The sequence below is a fragment of the Doryrhamphus excisus genome, linkage group LG23 (assembly GCF_037039965.1).
Source record: "Doryrhamphus excisus strain RoL-2023G ecotype Guam linkage group LG23, RoL_Dexc_Guam_v1.1, whole genome shotgun sequence".
In the NCBI taxonomy this organism is placed as follows: domain Eukaryota; kingdom Metazoa; phylum Chordata; class Actinopteri; order Syngnathiformes; family Syngnathidae; genus Doryrhamphus; species Doryrhamphus excisus.
Window position 1 is genome coordinate 6891861 of NC_136379.1, and position 27282 is coordinate 6919142.

The following is a 27282-nucleotide window of genomic DNA, read 5'->3' on the forward strand; positions in this document are numbered from 1 at the left end:
CATAAAACGCCAGTATTTCAGGGCGTTGATTTTTGAAAAAAACCGTAAGGGGTTAGTATGTCGTTTTTTTCATTTTTTCAACTTGGTAAAAGTGCACTTTTCTGGTCAAAAAACCACCAGAAACCTCACACACACTCACAAGGGGGCCCAGAGGCACCCAAAAAGCGCATAAAACACCAGTATTTCAGGGCGTTGATTTTTGAAAAAAAACGTAAGGGGTTAGTATGTCGTTTTTTTTTCATTTTTTCAACTTGCTGAAAATGCACTTTTCTGGTTAAAAAAACACCAGAAACCTCACACACACTCACCAGGGGGCCCAGAGGCACCCAAAAAGCGCATAAAACGCCAGTATTTCAGGGCGTTGATTTTTGAAAAAAAACGTAAGGGGTTAGTATGTCGTTTTTTTTCATTTTTTCAACTTAGTAAAAATGCGCTTTTCTGGTTAAAAAAACACCAGAAACCTCACACACACTCAACAGGGGCCCCAGAAGCACCCAAAAAGCGCATAAAACGCCAGTATTTCAGGGTGTTGATTTTTGAAAAAAACCGTAAGGGGTTAGTATGTCGTTTTTTTTCATTTTTTCAACTTGGTAAAAGTGCACTTTTCTGGTCAAAAAACCACCAGAAACCTCACACACACTCACAAGGGGGCCCAGAGGCACCCAAAAAGCGCATAAAACGCCAGTATTTCAGGGCGTTGATTTTTGAAAAAAAACGTAAGGGGTTAGTATGTGGTTTTTTTCATTTTTTCAACTTGCTGAAAATGCACTTTTCTGGTTAAAAAAACACCAGAAACCTCACACACACTCACCAGGGGGCCCAGAGGCACCCAAAAAGCGCATAAAACGCCAATATTTCAGTGCGTTGATTTTTGAAAAAAAACGTAAGGGGTTAGTATGTCGTTTTTCTTCATTTTTTCAACTTGCTGAAAATGCACTTTTCTGGTCAAAAAAACACCAGAAACCTCACACACACTCACCAGGGGGCCCAGAGGCACCCAAAAAGCGCATAAAACGCCAGTATTTCAGGGTGTTGATTTTTGAAAAAAAACGTAAGGGGTTAGTATGTCGTTTTTTTCATTATTTCAACTTGCTGAAAATGCACTTTTCTGGTCAAAAAAACACCAGAAACCTCACACACACTCACCAGGGGGCCCAGAGGCACCCAAAAGCGCATAAAACGCCAGTATTTCAGGGTGTTGATTTTTGAAAAAAAACGTAAGGGGTTAGTATGTCGTTTTTTTTTTTTCATTTTTTCGACTTCGTAAAAATGCACTTTTCTGGTCACAAAAACACCAGAAACCTCACACACACTCACCAGGGGGCCCAGAGGCACCCAAAAAGCGCATAAAACGCCAGTATTTCATGGCGTTGATTTTTGAAAAAAACTGTAAGGGGTTAGTATGTCGTTTTTTTCATTTTTTCAACTTGCTGAAAATGCACTTTTCTGGTTAAAAAAACACCAGAAACCTCACACACACACTCACCAGGGGGCCCAGAGGCACCCAAAAAGCGCATAAAACGCCAGTATTTCAGGGCGTTGATTTTTGGAAAAAATACGTAAGGGGTTAGTATGTCGGTTTTTTTCATTTTTTCAACTTGCTGAAAATGCACTTTTCTGGTTAAAAAAACACCAGAAACCTCACACACACTCACCAGGGGGCCCAGAGGCACCCAAAAAGCGCATAAAACGCCAGTATTTCAGGGCGCTGATTTTTGAAAAAAAACGTAAGGGGTTAGTATGTCGTTTTTTTTCATTTTTTCAACTTAGTAAAAATGCACTTTTCTGGTTAAAAAAACACCAGAAACCTCACACACACTCAACAGGGGCCCCAGAAGCACCCAAAAAGCGCATAAAACGCCAGTATTTCAGGGTGTTGATTTTTGAAAAAAAACGTAAGGGGTTAGTATGTCGTTTTTTTTCTTTTTTTCAACTTGGTAAAAGTGCACTTTTCTGGTCAAAAAACCACCAGAAACCTCACACACACTCACAAGGGGGCCCAGAGGCACCCAAAAAGCGCATAAAACACCAGTATTTCAGGGCGTTGATTTTTGGAAAAAATACGTAAGGGGTTAGTATGTCGTTTTTTTTTAATTTTTTCAACTTGCTGAAAATGCACTTTTCTGGTCAAAAAAACACCATAAACCTCACACACACTCACCAGGGGGCCCAGAGGCACCCAAAAACCGCATAAAACGCCAATATTTCAGTGCGTTGATTTTTGAAAAAAAACGTAAGGGGTTAGTATGTCGTTTTTTTTCATTTTTTCAACTTGCTGAAAATGCACTTTTCTGGTTAAAAAAACACCAGAAACCTCACACACACTCACCAGGGGGCCCAGAGGCACCCAAAAAGCGCATAAAACGCCAGTATTTCAGGGCGTTGATTTTTTAAAAAAAACGTAAGGGGTTAGTATGTCGTTTTTTTTTCATTTTTTCAACTTGCTGAAAATGCACTTTTCTGGTTAAAAAAACACCAGAAACCTCACACACACTCACCAGGGGGCCCAGAGGCACCCAAAGAGCGCATAAAACGCCAGTATTTCAGGGCGCTGATTTTTGAAAAAAAACGTAAGGGGTTAGTATGTCGTTTTTTTCATTTTTTCAACTTGCTGAAAATGCACTTTTCTGGTTAAAAAAACACCAGAAACCTCACACACACTCACCAGGGGGCCCAGAGGCACCCAAAAAGCGCATAAAACGCCAGTATTTCAGGGCGTTGATTTTTGAAAAAAAACGTAAGGGGTTAGTATGTCGTTTTTTTTCATTTTTTCAACTAGCTGAAAATGCACTTTTCTGGTCAAAAAACCACCAGAAACCTCACACACACTCACCAGGGGGCCCAGAGGCACCCAAAAAGCGCATAAAACGCCAGTATTTCAGGGCGTTGATTTTTTAAAAAAAACGTAAGGGGTTAGTATGTCGGTTTTTTTCATTTTTTCAACTAGCTGAAAATGCACTTTTCTGGTCAAAAAAACACCAGAAACCTCACACACACTCACCAGGGGGCCCAGAGGCACCCAAAAAGCGCATAAAACGGCAGTATTTCAGTGCGTTGATTTTTGAAAAAAAACGTAAGGGGTTAGTATGTCGTTTTTTTTAATTTTTTCAACTTGCTGAAAATGCACTTTTCTGGTCAAAAAAACACCATAAACCTCACACACACTCACCAGGGGGCCCAGAGGCACCCAAAAACCGCATAAAACGCCAATATTTCAGTGCGTTGATTTTTGAAAAAAAACGTAAGGGGTTAGTATGTCGTTTTTTTTCATTTTTTCAACTTGCTGAAAATGCACTTTTCTGGTTAAAAAAACACCAGAAACCTCACACACACTCACCAGGGGGCCCAGAGGCACCCAAAAAGCGCATAAAACGCCAGTATTTCAGGGCGTTGATTTTTGAAAAAAAACGTAAGGGGTTAGTATGTCGTTTTTTTTCATTTTTTCAACTTGCTGAAAATGCACTTTTCTGGTTAAAAAAACACCAGAAACCTCACACACACTCACCAGGGGGCCCAGAGGCACCCAAAGAGCGCATAAAACGCCAGTATTTCAGGGCGCTGATTTTTGAAAAAAAACGTAAGGGGTTAGTATGTCGTTTTTTTCATTATTTCAACTTGCTGAAAATGCACTTTTCTGGTCAAAAAAACACCAGAAACCTCACACACACTCACCAGGGGGCCCAGAGGCACCCAAAAGCGCATAAAACGCCAGTATTTCAGGGTGTTGATTTTTGAAAAAAAACGTAAGGGGTTAGTATGTCGTTTTTTTCATTTTTTCAACTTGCTGAAAATGCACTTTTCTGGTTAAAAAAACACCAGAAACCTCACACACACTCACCAGGGGGCCCAGAGGCACCCAAAAAGCGCATAAAACGCCAGTATTTCAGGGCGTTGATTTTTAAAAAAAAACGTAAGGGGTTAGTATGTCGTTTTTTTTCATTTTTTCAACTAGCTGAAAATGCACTTTTCTGGTCAAAAAACCACCAGAAACCTCACACACACTCACCAGGGGGCCCAGAGGCACCCAAAAAGCGCATAAAACGCCAGTATTTCAGGGCGTTGATTTTTGAAAAAAAACGTAAGGGGTTAGTATGTCGGTTTTTTTCATTTTTTCAACTAGCTGAAAATGCACTTTTCTGGTCAAAAAAACACCAGAAACCTCACACACACTCACCAGGGGGCCCAGAGGCACCCAAAAAGCGCATAAAACGGCAGTATTTCAGTGCGTTGATTTTTGAAAAAAAACATAAGGGGTTAGTATGTCGTTTTTTTTGAATTTTTTCAACTTGCTGAAAATGCACTTTTCTGGTCAAAAAAACACCATAAACCTCACACACACTCACCAGGGGGCCCAGAGGCACCCAAAAAGCGCATAAAACGCCAGTATTTCAGGGCGTTGATTTTTGAAAAAAAACGTAAGGGGTTAGTATGTCGTTTTTTTTCATTTTTTCAACTTGCTGAAAATGCACTTTTCTGGTTAAAAAAACACCAGAAACCTCACACACACTCACCAGGGGGCCCAGAGGCACCCAAAAAGCGCATAAAACGCCAGTATTTCAGGGTGTTCAGGGTGTTTTTTTTCATTTTTTCAACTTGCTGAAAATGCACTTTTCTGGTTAAAAAAACACCAGAAACCTCACACACACTCACCAGGGGGCCCAGAGGCACCCAAAAGCGCATAAAACGCCAGTATTTCAGGGCGCTGATTTTTGAAAAAAAACGTAAGGGGTTAGTATGTCGTTTTTTTCATTTTTTCAACTTGCTGAAAATGCACTTTTCTGGTTAAAAAAACACCAGAAACCTCACACACACTCACCAGGGGGCCCAGAGGCACCCAAAAAGCGCATAAAACGCCAGTATTTCAGGGCGTTGATTTTTGAAAAAAAACGTAAGGGGTTAGTATGTCGTTTTTTTTCATTTTTTCAACTAGCTGAAAATGCACTTTTCTGGTCAAAAAACCACCAGAAACCTCACACACACTCACCAGGGGGCCCAGAGGCACCCAAAAAGCGCATAAAACGCCAGTATTTCAGGGCGTTGATTTTTTAAAAAAAACGTAAGGGGTTAGTATGTCGGTTTTTTTCATTTTTTCAACTAGCTGAAAATGCACTTTTCTGGTCAAAAAAACACCAGAAACCTCACACACACTCACCAGGGGGCCCAGAGGCACCCAAAAAGCGCATAAAACGGCAGTATTTCAGTGCGTTGATTTTTGAAAAAAAACATAAGGGGTTAGTATGTCGGTTTTTTTCATTTTTTCAACTAGCTGAAAATGCACTTTTCTGGTCAAAAAAACACCAGAAACCTCACACACACTCACCAGGGGGCCCAGAGGCACCCAAAAAGCGCATAAAACGGCAGTATTTCAGTGCGTTGATTTTTGAAAAAAAACGTAAGGGGTTAGTATGTCGTTTTTTTGAATTTTTTCAACTTGCTGAAAATGCACTTTTCTGGTCAAAAAAACACCATAAACCTCACACACACTCACCAGGGGGCCCAGAGGCACCCAAAAACCGCATAAAACGCCAATATTTCAGTGCGTTGATTTTTGAAAAAAAACGTAAGGGGTTAGTATGTCGTTTTTTTTCATTTTTTCAACTTGCTGAAAATGCACTTTTCTGGTTAAAAAAACACCAGAAACCTCACACACACTCACCAGGGGGCCCAGAGGCACCCAAAAAGCGCATAAAACGCCAGTATTTCAGGGCGTTGATTTTTGAAAAAAAACGTAAGGGGTTAGTATGTCGTTTTTTTTCATTTTTTCAACTTGCTGAAAATGCACTTTTCTGGTTAAAAAAACACCAGAAACCTCACACACACTCACCAGGGGGCCCAGAGGCACCCAAAGAGCGCATAAAACGCCAGTATTTCAGGGCGCTGATTTTTGAAAAAAAACGTAAGGGGTTAGTATGTCGTTTTTTTCATTATTTCAACTTGCTGAAAATGCACTTTTCTGGTCAAAAAAACACCAGAAACCTCACACACACTCACCAGGGGGCCCAGAGGCACCCAAAAGCGCATAAAACGCCAGTATTTCAGGGTGTTGATTTTTGAAAAAAAACGTAAGGGGTTAGTATGTCGTTTTTTTCATTTTTTCAACTTGCTGAAAATGCACTTTTCTGGTTAAAAAAACACCAGAAACCTCACACACACTCACCAGGGGGCCCAGAGGCACCCAAAAAGCGCATAAAACGCCAGTATTTCAGGGCGTTGATTTTAAAAAAAAAACGTAAGGGGTTAGTATGTCGTTTTTTTTCATTTTTTCAACTAGCTGAAAATGCACTTTTCTGGTCAAAAAACCACCAGAAACCTCACACACACTCACCAGGGGGCCCAGAGGCACCCAAAAAGCGCATAAAACGCCAGTATTTCAGGGCGTTGATTTTTGAAAAAAAACGTAAGGGGTTAGTATGTCGGTTTTTTTCATTTTTTCAACTAGCTGAAAATGCACTTTTCTGGTCAAAAAAACACCAGAAACCTCACACACACTCACCAGGGGGCCCAGAGGCACCCAAAAAGCGCATAAAACGGCAGTATTTCAGTGCGTTGATTTTTGAAAAAAAACATAAGGGGTTAGTATGTCGTTTTTTTTGAATTTTTTCAACTTGCTGAAAATGCACTTTTCTGGTCAAAAAAACACCATAAACCTCACACACACTCACCAGGGGGCCCAGAGGCACCCAAAAAGCGCATAAAACGCCAGTATTTCAGGGTGTTGATTTTTGAAAAAAAACGTAAGGGGTTAGTATGTCGTTTTTTTTCATTTTTTCAACTTGCTGAAAATGCACTTTTCTGGTTAAAAAAACACCAGAAACCTCACACACACTCACCAGGGGGCCCAGAGGCACCCAAAAAGCGCATAAAACGCCAGTATTTCAGGGTGTTGATTTTTGAAAAAAAACGTAAGGGGTTAGTATGTCGTTTTTTTTCATTTTTTCAACTTGCTGAAAATGCACTTTTCTGGTTAAAAAAACACCAGAAACCTCACACACACTCACCAGGGGGCCCAGAGGCACCCAAAAAGCGCATAAAACGCCAGTATTTCAGGGCGCTGATTTTTGAAAAAAAACGTAAGGGGTTAGTATGTCGTTTTTTTTTTTCATTTTTTCGACTTCGTAAAAATGCACTTTTCTGGTCACAAAAACACCAGAAACCTCCCACACACTCACCAGGGGGCCCAGAGGCACCCAAAAAGCGCATAAAACGCCAGTATTTCATGGCGTTGATTTTTGAAAAAAACCGTAAGGGGTTAGTATGTCGTTTTTTTCATTTTTTCAACTTGCTGAAAATGCACTTTTCTGGTCAAAAAAACACCATAAACCTCACACACACTCACCAGGGGGCCCAGAGGCACCCAAAAACCGCATAAAACGCCAATATTTCAGTGCGTTGATTTTTGAAAAAAAACGTAAGGGGTTAGTATGTCGTTTTTTTTCATTTTTTCAACTTGCTGAAAATGCACTTTTCTGGTTAAAAAAAACACCAGAAACCTCACACACACTCACCAGGGGGCCCAGAGGCACCCAAAAAGCGCATAAAACGCCAGTATTTCAGGGCGTTGATTTTTGAAAAAAAACGTAAGGGGTTAGTATGTCGTTTTTTTTCATTTTTTCAACTTGCTGAAAATGCACTTTTCTGGTCACAAAAACACCAGAAACCTCACACACACTCACCAGGGGGCCCAGAGGCACCCAAAAAGCGCATAAAACGCCAGTATTTCAGGGCGTTGATTTTTGAAAAAAACCGTAAGGGGTTAGTATGTCGTTTTTTTTCATTTTTTCAACTTGCTGAAAATGCACTTTTCTGGTTAAAAAAACACCAGAAACCTCACACACACTCACCAGGGGGCCCAGAAGCACCCAAAAAGCGCATAAAACGCCAGTATTTCAGGGCGTTGATTTTTGAAAAAAACGTAAGGGGTTAGTAGGTCGTTTTTTTTTCATTTTTTTAACTTGCTGAAACTGCACTTTTCTGGTTAAAAAAACACCAGAAACCTCACACACACTCACCAGGGGGCCCAGAGGCACCCAAAAAGCGCATAAAACGCCAGTATTTCAGGGCGTTGATTTTTGAAAAAAAACGTAAGGGGTTAGTATGTCGTTTTTTTTCATTTTTTCAACTTGCTGAAAATGCACTTTTCTGGTCAAAAAAACACCAGAAACCTCACACACACTCACCAGGGGACCCAAAAAGCGCATAAAACGCCAGTATTTCAGGGCGTTGATTTTTGAAAAAAAACGTAAGGGGTTAGTATGTCATTTTTTTTTTCATTTTTTCAACTTGGTAAAAATGCACTTTTCTGGTCAAAAAAACACCAGAAACCTCACACACACTCACCAGGGGGCCCAGAGGCACCCAAAAAGCGCATAAAACGGCAGTATTTCAGGTTGTTGATTTTTGAAAAAAAACGTAAGGGGTTAGTATGTCGTTTTTTTTCATTTTTTCAACTTGCTGAAAATGCACTTTTCTGGTTAAAAAAACACCAGAAACCTCACACACACTCACCAGGGGGCCCAGAGGCACCCAAAAAGCGCATAAAACACCAGTATTTCAGGGCGTTGATTTTTGGAAAAAAAACATAAGGGGTTAGTATGTCGTTTTTTTGAATTTTTTCAACTTGCTGAAAATGCACTTTTCTGGTCAAAAAAACACCAGAAACCTCACACACACTCACCAGGGGGCCCAGAGGCACCCAAAAAGCGCATAAAACGCCAGTATTTCAGGGTGGTGATTTTTGAAAAAAAACGTAAGGGGTTAGTATGTCTTTTTTTTCATTTTTTCAACTTTGTAAAAATGCACTTTTCTGGTCAAAAAAACACCAGAAACCTCACACACACTCACCAGGGGGCCCAGAGGCACCCAAAAAGCGCATAAAACGGCAGTATTTCAGGTTGTTGATTTTTGAAAAAAAACGTAAGGGGTTAGTATGTCGTTTTTTTTCATTTTTTCAACTTGCTGAAAATGCACTTTTCTGGTTAAAAAAACACCAGAAACCTCACACACACTCACCAGGGGGCCCAGAGGCACCCAAAAGGCGCATAAAACACCAGTATTTCAGGGCGTTGATTTTTGGAAAAAAAACATAAGGGGTTAGTATGTCGTTTTTTTGAATTTTTTCAACTTGCTGAAAATGCACTTTTCTGTTCAAAAAAACACCAGAAACCTCACACACACTCACCAGGGGGCCCAGAGGCACCCAAAAAGCGCATAAAACGCCAGTATTTCAGGGTGGTGATTTTTGAAAAAAAACGTAAGGGGTTAGTATGTCGTTTTTTTCATTTTTTCAACTTTGTAAAAATGCACTTTTCTGGTCAAAAAAACACCAGAAACCTCACACACACCCACCAGGGGGCCCAGAGGCAGAAACCTCATACACTAACCCCTTACGTTTTTTTTCAAAAATCAACGCCCTGAAATACTGGCGTTTTATGCACTTTTTGGGTGCCTCTGGGCCCCCTGGTGAGTGTGTGTGAGGTTTTTGGTGTTTTTTTAACCAGAAAAGTGCATTTTCAGCAAGTTGAAAAAATGAAAAAAATGACATACTAACCCCTTGCGTTTTTTTTCAAAAATCAACGCCCTGAAATACTGGCGTTTTATGCGCTTTTTGGGTGCCTCTGGGCCCCCTGGTGAGTGTGTGTGAGGTTTCTGGTGTTTTTTTGACCAGAAAAGTGCATTTTTACTAAGTTGAAAAAATGAAAAAAAACGACATACTAACACCTTACGTTTTTTTTTCAAAAATCAACACCCTGAAATACTGGCGTTTTATGCGCTTTTTGGGTGCCTCTGGGCCCCCTGGTGAGTGTGTGTGAGGTTTCTGGTGTTTTTTTAACCAGAAAAGTGCATTTTTACTAAGTTGAAAAAATGAAAAAAATAAACCGACATACTAACCCCTTACGTTTTTTTTCAAAAATCAACGCCCTGAAATACTGGCGTTTTATGCGCTTTTTGGGTGCCTCTGGGCCCCCTGGTGAGTGTGTGTGAGGTTTTTGGTGTTTTTTTTTAAATAGAGGCACCCAAAAAGCGCATAAAACGCCAGTATTTCAGGGCGTTGATTTTTGAAAAAAAACGTAAGGGGTTAGTTAGTATGTAGTTTTTTTCATTTTTTCAACTTGCTGAAAATGCACTTTTCTGTTTAAAAAAACACCAGAAACCTCACACACACTCACCAGGGGGCCCAGAGGCACCCAAAAAGCGCATAAAACGCCAGTATTTCAGGGCGTTGATTTTTGAAAAAAAAACGTGAGGGGTTAGTATGTCGGTTTTTTCATTTTTTCAACTTGCTGAAAATGCACTTTTCTGGCCAAAAAAACACCAGAAACCTCACACACAATCACCAGGGGGCCCAGAGGTACCCAAAAAGCGCATAAAACGCCAGTATTTCAGGGCGGTGATTTTTGAAAAAAAACCGTCGTTTTTTTCAGTTTTTTCAACTTGCTTCTAATGCACTTTTCTGGTCAAATAAACGGGGGAAACCTCACACACACTCAACAGGGGAACCAGAAGCATCCAAAAATGGCATAAAATGCCAGATTTTCAGGGCGGTGATTTTTGAAAAAAAACGTAAGGGGTTAGTATGTCGTTTTTTTCAGTTTTTTCAACTTGCTTCTAATGCACTTTTCTGGTCAAATAACCAGGGGAAACCTCACACACACTCAACAGGGGCCCCAGAAGCATCCAAAAATGGCATAAAATGCCAGAGTTTGAATTTTGTGATTTTTGACAAAAAAACATATATAAATATATATATATATAGTATATATATATGTACACACATATAAATATATATGTAAATATTTTTGGATGCATGAACTATAGACCTAATAGAAACAATGAACAGCTTGAATTTTAATATTGTGTGTATTTTTCTCATATCGATTATGTAGTTTTAATACAACAACCAACCAAAACAAGGCTTAATGCTTTCTCAGGGCTTAAGACAGATTTCCTGAATCCGGCCCTCGGCTGTCGGCCGTGACTACAAAATGGATGCTGGTGTTCGCCAGAGGGCTTTCGGGTCCTGCTGGACCACCACGGGACGGAGACAAGCCACAACTATCTCTCTGTTCGTCTTACCTTTCCGTAGGCCTGTTTGTACGCCGCCTTTATTTGCTGCCGTTGATCGTTGCTGCGCGCCGCCAGCAGCATGAGGATGGCGTCTTCATCTGTCCCTAGGGGGACGTGGTCACATAGACACCAAATGACTTATGGGTAAGAGCCGAGCAACGCAGAGACAGTGAAGACAGCAGTGCTGCGTCTTTTCACCGCGCTAAGCTTTCATTTCAACCCCGAAGGAAGGAACGACCTTTTCCAGAAGGGGATCAACGTTTGAGGCTGCTGGTCTGACAATCAATGGCCTCTGAAAGCCAGCGGGGCTTCAGAGAAAAAAAGCGCCGTTGGACAAATAAAGCATGACGACGGTTAACACATAAGCAATACAACATTACAAAATATTTTATATAAATATTTTAAAAAAACATTGTTTGAAAGTTACTTGTGGTAACTACACCAGCATGTTTTTATATTTGATGCTATTTTTGCTGTGTTAGCATTTAGCCATGCTATCTATCACCTATCAACGTTAACATTCATTCATTCATTTTCTTCCGCTTATCCTCACGAGGGTCGCGGCGGGTGCTGGAGCCTATCCCAGCTGTCTTCGGGCGAGAGGCGGGGTACACCCTGGACTGGTGGCCAGCCAATCACAGGGCACATATAGACAAACAACCATTCACACTCACATTCATACCTATGGACAGTTAACCTAGTCGCTAATTAACCTAGCATGTTTTTGGAATGTGGGAGGAAACCGGAGTACCCGGAGAAAACCCACGCATGCACGCATGAACATGCAAACTCCACACAGAGATGGCCGAGGGTGGAATTGAACCCGAGTCTCCTAGCTGTGAGGTCTGCGCACTAACCACTCGACCACCGTGCCGCCGCTCAACGTTAACATGTTTCAGAAAAATACCTAATTTAACTGATAGAAGATGACGACTGGACATAAGTCATTGAAAAAATGGTTTTACTGATATGCATCAGCTTGCATCAGACTGCTCAATGCCAAATAAGCCCCTCTACCTGCCCACACGCACAAACAAAACTTTAAATTATTGTTATTTATTCTAAATTATTTTAATTATTTGTACAAATTACTGTTTACGCTGTACATTGTTCATATTTGATGTCATCTATTTATTCTCCACATTATTATTTATTATTACACGGGAGCCAGGCAACAACATTTCGTTGGCAATTTCACTGCTGTGTTATTGTGCAATGACAATAAAGAAAGTCTAAGTCTACTAAGTCTAAGTCTAAGTCTAAGTCTAAGTCTAAGTCTATGTCTAAGTCTATGTCTAAGTCTATGTCTAAGTCTATGTCTAAGTCTATGTCTAAGTCTATGTCTAAGTCTATGTCTAAGTCTATGTCTAAGTCTATGTCTAAGTCTAAGTCTATGTCTAAGTCTATGTCTAAGTCTAAGTCTATGTCTAAGTCTATGTCTAAGTCTAAGTCTATGTCTAAGTCTATGTCTAAGTCTATGTCTAAGTCTAAGTCTAAGTCTAAGTCTATGTCTATGTCTAAGTCTATGTCTAAGTCTATGTCTATGTCTAAGTCTATGTCTAAGTCTATGTCTAAGTCTATGTCTAAGTCTATGTCTAAGTCTATGTCTAAGTCTATGTCTAAGTCTATGTCTAAGTCTATGTCTAAGTCTATGTCTAAGTCTATGTCTAAGTCTAAGTCTATGTCTTGGACTATTTGATTCGCATTTAGCCTTAGCACCAAAAATGAGCAAAATGAGATGCACTTTCCAAGCATGAGATCTTTGACTGTCGCCTGCTGACAGCTGGGCTAATGCTAAAAATAGCAAAGCGGGAGAAGCAATTAGATGTGTTTTTTGGCTTTGAGACAATGCTACTCACATAGAACCTTTTTGACAGCGGCTTGCTGGCATGCAAATGTGAATATCTGACTTTTGTTTATGAGACTTAGAGCCGCTCATGCGTGTTCTGGCTGACGAGTTTGTGGTTCTTGTGTTCTTCTGATGTGACAAACTGCTTTTTAATAAGCCCAAACACAGAGACTTGTTTAGGACAACAAACAATAGCGCCCTGACGGTCTTTTGCATCATCAGTAATAACAAAACCAATGAGAAGCAGCAGAGCGGAACGAGAAGAACGGAAAGGGTCGAGCACTAACCGAGTCCCTTCATGGCTTTGTGGAGAAGCTCGGCGTCTTGTTTGCCGTTGAAGTTGACAAAAGGTCGAACGCTGCCTCTGTACGCCTGTAGGGAGAAACAAAACCACATTAATGCTGTACATTTTATTTTACACAGCTAATTACACTGGAACACATTTATGTCCACCCCCCCTTTTGACTGGCTGAGCTAAGTGCTTTTCTTTATATCCAAAATCTCTGCTTGCACAGAGACATAAGACATAATGACTGTTATTCTAAATATATAAATATAAATATAAATATAAATATAAATATAAATATAAATATAAATATAAATATAAATATAAATATAAATATAAATATAAATATAAATATAAATAATCATGCTGTTTCGTGGTTGAATATCAATCAGAAAATATGCATATTTTAGCACATTTTAGGCCATAACCCATGCTAAGCTAAGTCTCAACTCAGAACCCCCAACATCACTTCCTGTCCCACGCCGGAACATGTTTATTAAAAACACACACAAGTAGCCTTATTTATGTCTTAAATGTCTCTCTATGTCTACGATATTGGATAATATGAGTGTAAAGGTGACTATAGGGGTGTTATTCCGTGTCTAGAGGGCTCTAATAATGTTTAGCAATGTATTTAAAAACCTGTTTTCTATGCTCTAGCTACAAAAATCCTACTTTGTGGAAATTAGTTTTTTACAGTGGCATACCCTGTCAGACATTTGACTTGAAGCCATTTACTCCTGACTACAGCACACTTAAAAAACAAACTTTTAATCTTAATTAAGTTGAATTATAAAACATAATTCATTGTTTAATTTTACAGCAATTCCGCATCAGAGGTGTGGATTTTGCATGGTAACATTTGGAAAAAGTTTGACAATAGATGAGTAATCATCCTAAATATGTTTCATTACACTCTGATTTGCATCCTTCTGTTTAAATGGATTGAATTCAAGGTTCACTTTTTTTGTCCACTCACATTGGCTATGGTAAGCATACTAAATAAAACGTCCATGTTGTCCACAGGTAGAAAATCTGTCTGTTCCCACACCTGGAGTGGAATCAAACGAAGTCTGTGTGCTCCCACACCTGGAGTTCAATCAGTGACATCACAGACATCCATATTGAGGGAGGATCCTATCTTTACCAAATTAAATGTTTTTACTTGTTTTTAAGTCAAACTTCAATTTCTATTCATGTTTTTAAATTGTTTTATCAACTCAACTTCATCTTAAAGCAGAATTTATATTTATAACATTAGATTTTACCCTTAGCTTTTAACACATGATAATTCTGAATTTTTAACCAAAATAATATTTACATTTTTTACCTTTTATCTATATGGCTCTTACAGTGTACATCTTTTGTTTGCGTTATGTGACTCAACAAGACCACACACAACCTCTGGACACACACACACACACACACACACATATATATATATATATGTATATGTATATATACATATGTATACGTATATATTGCTAAAAGGGCCAAACAAATTGCATTCTAAAGAAAATGATGTGACCGGAATCCCAACTCTAAAAGAGCTACCACCCCTTCTTAATAGTATTGATAATTCAAAAAGACATACAATCAACAATAAAGCCTCATTTTCGGGTGAATCTCTGTTTTTTATCGCTGCGCCATGTCGGGATTAAGTGGAACAATATGAATCTTCAAAATGAAACATTCTTAATGAACAAAATAATCATCGAACTTACTTATTTCTTCATAAGATTCACGCAGAGCAACAAACAACACCGCCTTCTTCCTGATCCGGTCTCCTCGAGCTGTGAGGCGTTCAGGCACACTCGTAATTGGGACCCTAACCAAATTTTGATTTTGGGGCCCTCACACACGGAAAAAATAATTTGGGGGCTCTCGACTAGTCACGGGGTCCTAAGCAGGTCTTAGCTTAGTTCAACAGAGCTGCTAATTTTGTTACATGTGTGGAATATTAATAATGGCTGACAATCAAAAACAGTAGATATGTTGCTGATGTTTTTGTGATCATCTAATTTGCATATACACTTCCTTGATTCACTTTTAGCATCATTATGTGTGGAATATGCTGTTTACAAGTGAAAAAAAAGTTAGCAAGCACAACTATGGTGCATTCAGGGTCGCCTCTCTTCTAAACATAATCAAACAAAACAGCACAAACTTGCATTCTAACTCAAAGTTAGTGATTTTTCAGTAAAAATATTTTCAAAATTGATATGCACTTACATAAAATTTGATGTAGTTACTGATATATAATTTTTTTCCGGTGGTTGGGGACCCCTGATCTAGAACACAAAGCTAAGATGTTTTGTTCGGATAGCTTAGCATACATTGACCAACATTTTTATAGGTTTTAGCATCTGTAATGTGCAAAATGTATCACACGCTTTAATTTGTATGTATGCGACACTGCTGACATTGGCTATAATAGCAAAAAAACAGCAATACATTTAGAATATTACCGCAAAGTGTTTATAACGCTCATAAAAAGCATCTAAGAATTTGAGTTGCACCCATAAATAAAAGACAATAAAATCTGTTTAAGTATAAAAATGTTGGTTTTTGTGGCACAAAAGGCACAGCCATTGCCAAAGGATAAATAGCTTCCTGCAGGCCATGAAAAGTCCAAATAGGTTTGATGCTTGTCAGTCTTGTTAAGCCGGCATGGCATTCATCACATTCATGCTGCTAAAGAAAAAAAAAACAAAAACATGTCACGTCTACTAGTGGCTGCTGTGGCTGCTCTACCGTGGGGACTAAAAGAAAAAAGACAATAAAACATCTGGATGGGTTCCAGGCTGCTTTTATTTCTCCTTTCTAACATTTGTGAACCTCGTTGCATATACAGCGGTCGAGTGGTTAGCGCGCAGACCTCACAGCAAGGAGACCAGAGTTCAATTCCACCCTCGGCCATCTCTCTGTGTGGACTTTGCATGTTCTCCCCGTGCATGCGTGGGTTTTTCTCCGGGTACTCCGGTTTCCTCCCACATTCCAAAAACATGCTAGGTTAATTGTGAGTGTGAATGGTTGTTTGTCTATATGTGCTCTGTGATTGGCTGGCCACCAGTCCAGGGTGTACCCCGCCTCTCGCCCCAAAGACAGCCGGGATAGGCTCCAGCACCCCCCGCGAAAGCGGTAGAAAATGAATGAATGAATGCTAGAGCCCTCCAGACATAAAATAACACCCCTAGAGTCACCTTTACACTCCTATTTACCCAACATAGTACACAGAAGAAGAGAAAATAAGATATAATGTGGGCTGCACGGTAACAAAGTGGTTAGCGCACAGGCCTCACAGCTAGGAGACCCGAGTTCAACTCCACCCTCAGCCATCTCTGCGTGGGTTTTCTCCAGGTACTCCGGTTTCCTCCCACGTTCCAAAAACATGCTAGGTTAATTAGCGACTCCAAATTGTCCATAGGTATGAATGTGAGTGTGAATGGTTGTTTGTCTATATGTGCCCTGTGATTGGCTGGCCACCAGTCCAGGGTCTCACCCGAAGACAGCTGGGATAGGCTCCAGCACCCCCACGACCCTCGTGAGGATAAGCGGTATAGAAAATTAATGAATGAAAAAATATATAATAAAAATGCACACATTTCCGTATTCCTTGTTGTTCACTTTTCTGTACAGTACTTCCTGCGGTGGCTATTGTCTCATCAATGTAACACCACTGACACCTAGTGGCCAGTGTCTTCATCAACTTTAACCATGAAAAAGTATTCATTCATTCATTTTCTCCCGCTTTTTCCTCACGAGGGTTGCGGGGGGTGCTGGAGCCTATCCCAGCTGTCTTGGGGCGAGAGGCGGGGTACACCCTGGACTGGTGGCCAGCCAATCACAGGGCACATATAGACAAACAACCATTCACACTCACATTCATACCTATGGACAATTTGAAGTCGCTAATTAACCTAGCATGTTTTTGGAATGTGGGAGGAAACCGGAGTACCTGGAGAAAACCCACGCATGCACGGGGAGAACATGCAAACTCCACACAGAGATGGCCGAGGGTGGAATTGAACCCTGGTCTCCTAGCTGTGTGGTCTGCGTGCTAACAATATTCACAAAATGTTTGTATTTATTTGCAGAAATCACTTTCTTGGTAGTGGACTAGTGGAAAAAAAATGCATGCATATCGAGAAATCGGTAGCAGAAACTACAAGACAGATAATTATAAGCAGCTGGTGGAAAATCTTCTGAAGTCTTATGTCACTATGCCTATGTCCTAAAGGTTGTAAAGTGTCATGGTGGAACACTCTCTGTTTGGATATAATTGATGTCTTTTTAACAGCTTATGACCTTTTATGGCAGTATTTATGAATTAAGATATACTGTGATTGGCTGGCCACCAGTCCAGGGTGTACCCCGCCTCTCGCCTGAAGACAGCTGGGATAGGCTCCAGCGACCCTCGTGAGGATAAGCGGTAGAAAATGAATGTACATATTCACTATAAAATACATTTTGGGGTAGTTTTTACTATGAGAAAAATGCAATTTTGTCCCAAATAATATTGTGAACTAGGTTGAAATACTTCCTGCATGTTTTGTTGTCATTACAGACAGGTGTTAAAAATAGGTGCACCCACAAAACATTAAGACTATTGTGCAAAATCCACATAATCAGACGGCACGGTAAGCATGAAAGGTGTCAAATGAAGCGACTGCTCATCTTTTCAAAAGGAGACAATGCAGCCTTTTAGTCGTGAGTGGTCTCTTCACAGAATATGATTTCGCCGTGCAACATGTCGCCAAGCGATAATAACAATGATAAGCTCATTTGATCTGCGTCGGGCCTACAAAGAAAAACACTTTGACCTTTCTCGCTTGATTAAAAGGCTGAATGACGTCAACCGAGATGGTTTCTTTGCCAAAGACTCACCATGTCGTTTTTCTGGTGATGGGTCAGGAATTATGCTCGAGGATGAGAGTCGAAATTCTTTTGAGCGTTTCTAATGAGCTTCTCACCAGCACACGGGCGCCCTCGTCTCCTGGTCTCCTGGTGCAGTCGTGTGTGCAGGAAGCGCATCCACCTGTGGTGTCATCTTCCACCGCCTGTCAATCAGACCCAGTCTCCATTGTATCACCTGGCACAAAGTGTTAAATGAGTAGTGACCTCTGAGCTGTCGTCATGGCAACACGGGTGGTCAGGGGTCCACAGGCGTTGAGAAGGTTTCGTAACTGTTAGTACACGGGATGTCGACAATACTATTCAGAATAAGAGGCCATTAAAGCTTCTAATGGCCGCCAAAACACGTTGTTTTTGTTCAATCATTTTCTACCGCTTTTTCCTCACGAGGGTCGCGGGGGTGCTGGAGCCTATCCCAGCTGTCTTTGGGCGAGACTCGGGGTACACCCGTACACTGGTGGCCAGCCAATCACAGGGCACATATAGACAAACAACCATTCACACTCACATTCATACCTATGGACAATTTGGAGTCGCTAATTAACCTAGCATGTTTTTGGAATGTGGGAGGAAACCCATGCAGAGATGGCTGAGGGTGGAGTTGAACTCGGGTCTCCTAGCTGTGAGGCCTGTGCGCTAACCACTTTGTTACCGTGCAGCCCACATTATATCTTATTTTCTTTTATTTTGTGTACTATGTTGGGAAATAGGAGTGTAAAGGTGACTCTAGGGGTGTTATTTTTTGTCTGGAGGGCTCTAGTAATGTAAAGAAAAACTACTTAGAAGTTTTTCTGTGCTCTAACTACATAAATATTTAGTTTATCCAACTTATTGAAATAGTTTTATTACAGTCGGTTCTGGAAGCAATTAATCGATTCCAATTTTGCCGAGACGGTGTACGAAATCGGAGTCAAAATCGTCTGAATCAAACCAAAACTGTGCGGTTTTAACCTAGCATGTTTTTGGAATGTGGGAGGAAACCGGAGTACCCGGAGAAAACCCACGCATGCACGGGGAGAACATGCTGTGAGGTCTGCGCGCTAACCACTAGACCACCGTGCCACCCATTGTTTTTGTATTTAAAGAAAAATGATGTTTTATGTTTATGAATGTGATTCTTTATTTTTAGAGAGTGACCTACAACGTGTCAAAATGGAATGAAATTAAAAGCCGACTCTAATTAAGATTCGGCGACTTCTGCTGTGTTTTATTGATCGTCAACAAGGCTTGTGTATCAATCACTTAAGTACGTTTACAAACGAGCATCCATGCTAGCAGGCGTGGTCTCAGTGGAGCAGCCTGCAGCCTGATAGGCATCAGCTCACACAGCACACACACACATATACACACACACATATACACACACACCAGATCACATATCAGCGCACCTTAATTAAAGTGAGCACTTGTGAACGGGGCCTCCTCGCTCATCTGACTGGCGGTTGCGAGCATGCAGCCAATTTCCTTCAAGTCCAAATAAACAAGGCGGCTCGCAGCTAATAACACGTTTATCAGATTTAATGGACAGTCGCTGGACTGCTCGGAGACTCGCCGAGTAGACTCGGTCCGCCGTGGACGACGAGCACCTGAGCCTGCTGAGCAGATCGTGTTGCTTTAGTTGGACGGTAACGTCGTTAAAGAACTTCAAAATGAGCTTCACTGGATGGCGTTTTGTCTCGTGGAAGCTAACCTGATAAAGGGCGCTGGAATCGACTTCAGTTTATTGCAGTCTTCATTTGGAGACGACGTGCGGCTGTTTTTAAGGAACTTGTTCACAATACTACGATACTACGTCTCCTGGGGGGTCACTTTTCCACAGGAAAGGTGACGGAAGTCCAGATCCAGGAGGAGACAAAACACAGCAACTCATGTTAGCATGCATGCTAATTATTCTTGCTGCGTATTCTCCCACTACTATAAATGGTAGTACCTCATTTTGCCAATGGAAAAACATGGTGTCTTTGAAGATATTTCACCAGCTAGTCCTAGTCCTAAAGCTGTCCTACCCAGTCATGTTCCCATCCAAGCAGTCATGAGCATGACTTCATACTCGTGACTAAATAGAACTAGAGAATAGAGCTGTCCTATCTAGTGGTTAGCTTCAGTTAAAGCTAAAGACTACAGCCGTCCTATCTAGTTGTTAAAATTAATTTGCATTCACAACTAGATAGGATTAGAGACTAGAGCCGTCATCTGATGCTCATGACTGGATAGGATTATACACAAAAGCAGTACTATCTAGTTGTTAGCATCAGTACAGGCTCATGACTAGATAGGACTAAAGACTAGAGCAGTCCTACCAAGTCGGTAGCACTATTCATAAGGACAACTCGACAGGATCAGAAACTAGAGCTGTCATCTAATGCTCATGACTGGATAGGATTATACACAAAAGCAGTCCTATCTAGTTGTTAGCATCAGTTCAGGCTCTTGACTAGATAGGACTACAGACTAGAGCAGTCCTATTAAGTAGGTAGCACTATTCATAACGACAACTCGACAGGATAGGATTATATGCAAAAGCAGTCCTATCTAGTTGTTAGTATCAGTTCAGGCTCTTGACTAGATAGGACTAAAGACTAGAGCAGTCCTATCAAGTAGGTAGCACTATTTATAATGACAACTCGACAGGATAGGATTATACACAAAAGCAGTCCTATCTAGTTGTTAGCATCAGTTCAGGCTCATGACTAGATAGGACTACAGACTAGAGCAGTCCTATCAAGTAGGTAGCACTATTCATAATGACAACTCGACAGGATCAGAAACTAGAGCTGTCATGTGATGGTCAGAACTAGATAGGACAGCTTGAGTATCTAGTCCGATCTGTCCTGTGTAGTATCAGCACATGCTCACGATGAGACCTTGAACTGAGCATTATCTGATACTCACAACTCGATAGGACTAGAGACTAGAGCTGTCCTATCTAGTTCCGAGCATCAGTTCAGGCTCATGACTAAATAGGACTACAGACTAGAGCAGTCCTATCAAGTAGGTAGCACTATTCATAATGACAATTCGACAGCATCAGAAACTAGAGCTGTCCTCTGATGGTCAGAACTAGATAGGACAGCTTTAGTATCTCGTCAGTCCTGTGTAGTTTCAGCACATGCTCATGACTAGACCTTGAACTGAGCATTATCTGATACTCACAACTCGATAGGACTAGAGACTAGAGCTGTCCTATCTAGTTCCGAGCATCAGTTCAGGCTCATGACTAGATAGGACTACAGACTAGAGCAGTCCTATCAAGTAGGTAGCACTATTCATAATGACAGCTCGACAGGATCAGAAACTAGAGCTGTCATGTGATGGTCAGAACTAGATAGGACAGCTTGAGTATCTAGTCCTATCTGTCCTGTGTAGTATCAGCACATGCTCACGATGAGACCTTGAACTGAGCATTATCTGATACTCACAACTCGATAGGACTAGAGACTAGAGCTGTCCTATCTAGTTCCGAGCATCAGTTCAGGCTCATGACTAGATAGGACTACAGACTAGAGCAGTCCTATCAAGTAGGTAGCACTATTCATAATGACAACTCGACAGGATCAGAAACTAGAGCTGTCATGTGATGGTCAGAACTAGATAGGACAGCTTGAGTATCTAGTCCGATCTGTCCTGTGTAGTATCAGCACATGCTCACGATGAGACCTTGAACTGAGCATTATCTGATACTCACAACTCGATAGGACTAGAGACTAGAGCTGTCCTATCTAGTTCCGAGCATCAGTTCAGGCTCATGACTAGATAGGACTACAGACTAGAGCAGTCCTATCAAGTAGGTAGCACTATTCATAATGACAACTCGACAGGATCAGAAACTAGAGCGGTCATGTGATGGTCAGAACTAGATAGGACAGCTTGAGTATCTAGTCCGATCTGTCCTGTGTAGTATCAGCACATGCTCACGATGAGACCTTGAACTGAGCATTATCTGATACTCACAACTCGATAGGACTAGAGACTAGAGCTGTCCTATCTAGTTCCGAGCATCAGTTCAGGCTCATGACTAGATAGGACTACAGACTAGAGCAGTCCTATCAAGTAGGTAGCACTATTCATAATGACAATTCGACAGCATCAGAAACTAGAGCTGTCCTCTGATGGTCAGAACTAGATAGGACAGCTTTAGTATCTCGTCAGTCCTGTGTAGTTTCAGCACATGCTCATGACTAGACCTTGAACTGAGCATTATCTGATACTCACAACTCGATAGGACTAGAGTTGTCCTATCTAGTTCCGAGCATCAGTTCAGGCTCATGACTAGATAGGACTACAGACTAGAGCAGTCCTATCAAGTAGGTAGCACTATTCATAATGACAACTCGACAGGATCAGAAACTAGAGCTGTCATGTGATGGTCAGAACTAGATAGGACAGCTTGAGTATCTAGTCCTATCAGTCCTGTGTAGTATCAGCACATGCTCACGATGAGACCTTGAACTGAGCATTATCTGATACTCACAACTCGATAGGACTAGAGACTAGAGCTGTCCTATCTAGTTCCGAGCATCAGTTCATGCTCATGACTAGATAGGACCGCACGTTATGCAGCTATTCAATTTGCAATGTGTCCATATAATGCCTGCGAGGGTACATTGTGGTCATCTACAGAAGGAGAAGATAAAAATGTCCATTTCCAGCACCTTGGACATCTTTGCATTGAATGGCAGCGAGATCCGCTGGTCGGGACGCTGACTGACACAATCAATTCTGTCATCCATCACCGAGTCTCCGCAGCCTCGGCTTGCTGTCATACTGCTTCCCGAACATCTGGATCACGCACCACTGGCTCCATTTCTTCAAATAATTCATGACCTAACTGGATCATCGTTTCATCGTCAATCGAACTGTCACGTTTGCCTGGAAAGCTCATACAGATTTACATATAATGTATTTATATAATGATATTCATCCAAGTGACTTTTTAATATTGTTCTAACAGCATATACACTATATGTGCCTGGAATCCGTTCATAGGCACCAAACGTGATCAAAATCTATCATCACCTTCACTTATTTGCTCCACTTTTAAGAGAAAAAACAGGCTTCGCTACACATCCTAAAATAAAGCTCTGTCAACTATCGGTCAGTCAGGTACAGACATGAGAGCGGCAAGTTTGATCGTTTAGTTTTCAAAAGGCTAACATAGCGTGATGTTGCTGTTAAACTGTAATGTTAGCACTTTAGCATCACAACAGCGATGCTATTGTTTACGTTTCATTGTAACTGCATGTCGTCATACAATAATATGACAGTAGTCTTACTGCCATCTAGTGTCCACTTGTAAGTTAGCATTGGTTACCGAGTGCGGTAATAAAGTTGGCTATTTTGTAAAGCAACAAAGGAGTTATGTACTTCTTTGCAGTTATTTCAAGAAAAAAAACTGCATCTCAGTTTTGTTGTATAGGTGAAAAAGCTTATTATTATATTATTTGTGTGGACTAGTCTTTGGCTTTTTTCCCCATTTTTTCTGTGTTTTTTGTCATTTGCAAAATGCATATTTCAACATTCTGCTTAAATAATCTTGGTAAAATTTCTTCTATCATATTTTGACTTTATTCACAAAATATTATAACTTTTCCCCAACCTAATTTCTAAAAATCAAAATTTCATTTTGCTTTGTTTGTTTCCCATATTTATTAAAAAAAAATATTAAATATTTCAAACTTTGTCACTAAACTTATTATTATTTATTTTTATTATTTATTTTTATTTATTATTTTATGTTATTTTACCTTATAATACTACAACATAATTCTAAAAAAAATTAAAGCAAACTTTTTTCTTGTAATATTGTGACTTCATTTTTGATAAACAACTGCTGTTTTTTTCTATTTTTGCAGCTGTATTTTTTTTAGTTTTGAGGTTAAAAGATATTTTTCGAATATGCCAAAATAGCAAGTTTATCTACCCAAGAAGTTGAGTGTGTTATTGATGAAATAAAGCAAATAAACGTCTGTTTCTTTGTTTGTTTGTTAAAAAGCACAAACGCCAATGAAGCGCAATGCTTGCATGAGAGCGTTTCTATCGGCAGCACTGAATCACGACTGCGTGGCCCCTGAGTGCAGGCGTTATTATCAACTATTAAGGTGTAATTACCGCGTTTCCCTGGAGGCGAACCCTGGTATACGGTTCCTTTTAAAAAGCTGAATAATAATTCTCAGCTTCATTAAACAGTTTTAAATTGAAATGCATGCTCGTAAGCTCTTTCGCCCTCCAGGGTGTTATTAAGTTTGGCGTGAAAAAGGACCAATGGCGTTTTTGAGACCAAATCCTGCTCGTAATGAGATGAGGAGAGTGCAAATTACCCTCCTGGATGCACCACATGAATCAGGAAGGCGTGAAAGGAAAATGTTTTAATAATAATCACGATGAGGCAGAACATGAATCAAGCGGGGGTCGGCGGTCGGAGCGTTCAGTCCACGGTAAATCATTTCTGCAGAGGAGCGCTGGAGCTTCAGTCCAGTCCAGGCAGTCGGTGCGTAATCACAGCACATGTTGGAGTTCCTGGTCCAAGCAGGGCTGCCGGAAGGAGCGCGCCGCCTGCAGTGTGGCTTTGCCCACCGAGTTCCTCAGCTGCTTCAGGAGCATCCAGAGCAGCAGCATCATGAGCGTGAGGAGACCCAACAGCATCCCCAGGTACACGCTCACGTTCCAACCCCAGTCCAGTTCCAGGGGCAGCGACGTGGACGCGATCAGGAATCTCCTGGGGGCAGGCATAGGGGCGAGACAAATCCCACGGCGTCCCCTCCACCCTTTTAGAAGATGGAACTTGTCAGGGATGGAGAGTCATCATTCCAACAGGTATCCGGGACTGCTTGGTGATAAAATCCTCATCCGTCGCCATGCATGATCAGGAGGCATCCATCCTGCCAGACAGCCGGCACGCTCCGTCTTTGCTCCTCGGAAATGATTATTCTCCTTCTTTCTGCAGCTGTTCCTCCGACTGCTGCTCCCTCGCGCTTGTCTGACTCCTGCACAACGCCCGCCTCCCCACCACGGAGAGGGAGGAGCGACTGAGATGTCATTGGCTGCAAAAACCACAGCTGTCCTGACTTTTATATTACAGCAAAACCGCACAGTTTCGGTTTGATTTGTACGATTTTGACTCAGATTTCGTGCACCATTTCGGCAAAATTGGAATCGATTAATTGCTTCCAGAACCAACTGTAATAAGACAATTTCAATAAGTTCAATAACCTAAATATGTATGTAGTTAGAGCACAGAAAAACTTCCAAGTAGTTTACAGCGTAACAGCTGTACATAAGCGGAGTGTACAGGTTAATATACCGTATTTTCCAAACTATAAGTCGCATTTTTTTTCATAAGTTGGCTGTTCCTGCAACTTATACTCCAGAGCGACTTATATGTAAATTTATATACCGTATTTTCCCGACTATAAGTCACACTTTTTTTTCATAGGTTGGCTGTTCCTGCGACTTATACTCCAGAGCGACTTATATGTAAATTTATATACCGTATTTTCCCGACTATAAGTCACACTTTTTTTTCATAGGTTGGCTGTTCCTGCGACTTATATATAAATTTATATACCGTATTTTCCCGACTATAAGTCGCACTTTTTTTCATAGGTTGGCTGTTCCTGCGACTTATACTCCAGAGCGACTTATATGTAAAGTTATATACCGTATTTTCCCGACTATAAGTCGCACTTTTTTTCATAGGTTGGCTGTTCCTGCGACTTATACTCCAGAGCGACTTATATGTAAATTTATATACCGTATTTTCCCGACTATAAGTCGCACTTTTTTTCATAGGTTGGCTGTTCCTGCGACTTATACTCCAGAGCGACTTATATGTAAAGTTATATACCGTATTTTCCCGACTATAAGTCACACTTTTTTTCATAGGTTGGCTGTTCCTGCGACTTATACTCCAAAGCGACTTATATGTAAATTTATATACCGTATTTTCCCGACTATAAGTCACACTTTTTTTTCATAGGTTGGCTGTTCCTGCGACTTATACTCCAGAGCGACTTATATGTAAATTTATATACTGTATTTTCCTGACTATAAGTCACACTTTTTTTTCATAGGTTGGCTGTTCCTGCGACTTATACTCCAGAGCGACTTATATGTAAATTTATATACCGTATTTTCCAGACTATAAGTCACACTTTTTTTTCATAGGTTGGCTGTTCCTGCGACTTATAAATGAAAAAACTGTTTATGTTACATAAACACTGGACATCTATTCTGTTCATGTTTATTTTTTTGGGCTGTAACTATAATTGTATTATGTTTCCATTATTCTTTGCATGTAAAACTGTAATTATTCTCTATAAAATATATTTTTGTTCATATTTTTGTGTGTCTGGAACGAATTCATTGTATTTGCATGATTTCCAATAGGAAAAATTGCCTCGATTTTTGTATGTTTCGGTTTTCGTCTGACAAAATGGAATTCAGAAAAACGTTGTTCCACTATACTAAAATTGTGTCCAAATCGTTGACATCCATGGTGGACCACTTTTGCCGACATAAAATTACATATTTCTTTGAAAAATGTGTCCGTTTATGTGGACACGCTTGCATGAAATGACAATTACTGTCTAGTTGACAACATTAAAACGTGCACACAGTAACTTTCTGTTCAGTGCAAAATTAGTAAAATGAATAAAAAATATATATATATAGTATATATATGTATATATATACAAGCAATGACTGATTTCTTGTCGTGTTTCAGATGACAATTAGTAGTAAACAAGTACTTTGTAAAATAAATTACCCGCAAAAAAATGCGACTTATACTCCAGTGCGACTTATGTATGTTTTTTTACCTAATGATGCATTTTTGGCCTTGTGCGACTTATACTCCGGAGCGACTTCTAGTGCAGAAAATACAGTACGTATGTACCTTCTTACGTTCATCATAGCGTTACTATACATTGCTGGCAAATATAGATGATGAAAAATACATCATTTGTAGGATATAAATCATAATTTTGGGACCAGTTAAGGAAAATTGGAACACCTGATTTTGGCCGGGAATAAACAAAAGCAGTCTTGAACATTGAAGAGTACAACATCGTACATTAGGCCAGTTTGGATGCCACGTTTATGAGCAGGCAGGTTTAATGAGTCCTAAAAACAGGAGCTGTTAGTTGCAAACTGATTTAATGGAGCGGCGCCG

At 40.5% G+C, this 27282-nt stretch overlaps 1 protein-coding gene across 2 annotated transcripts in view; it reads right to left on the reverse strand.

Annotated features, from left to right (window-relative positions):
• anxa5a (annexin A5a) overlaps positions 1-18294 on the reverse strand; it is a 30205-nt gene extending 11911 nt beyond the window's left edge. The window contains exons 1-3 of one of the 2 annotated variants that reach the window (XM_078788476.1): positions 18173-18294; positions 13201-13285; positions 11074-11168 (exon numbers count right to left, since the gene is read on the reverse strand). In XM_078788476.1, coding sequence (XP_078644602.1) covers positions 11074-11168; positions 13201-13213 — 108 coding nt within the window. In that variant the 5' untranslated portion in view covers positions 13214-13285; positions 18173-18294. Of the gene's footprint in view, positions 1-11073; positions 11169-13200; positions 13286-14923; positions 15025-18172 lie in introns of those variants that run through there. The other variant, XM_078788475.1, reaches the window with a different exon arrangement.
• Positions 18295-27282: the final 8988 nt, after the last annotated feature.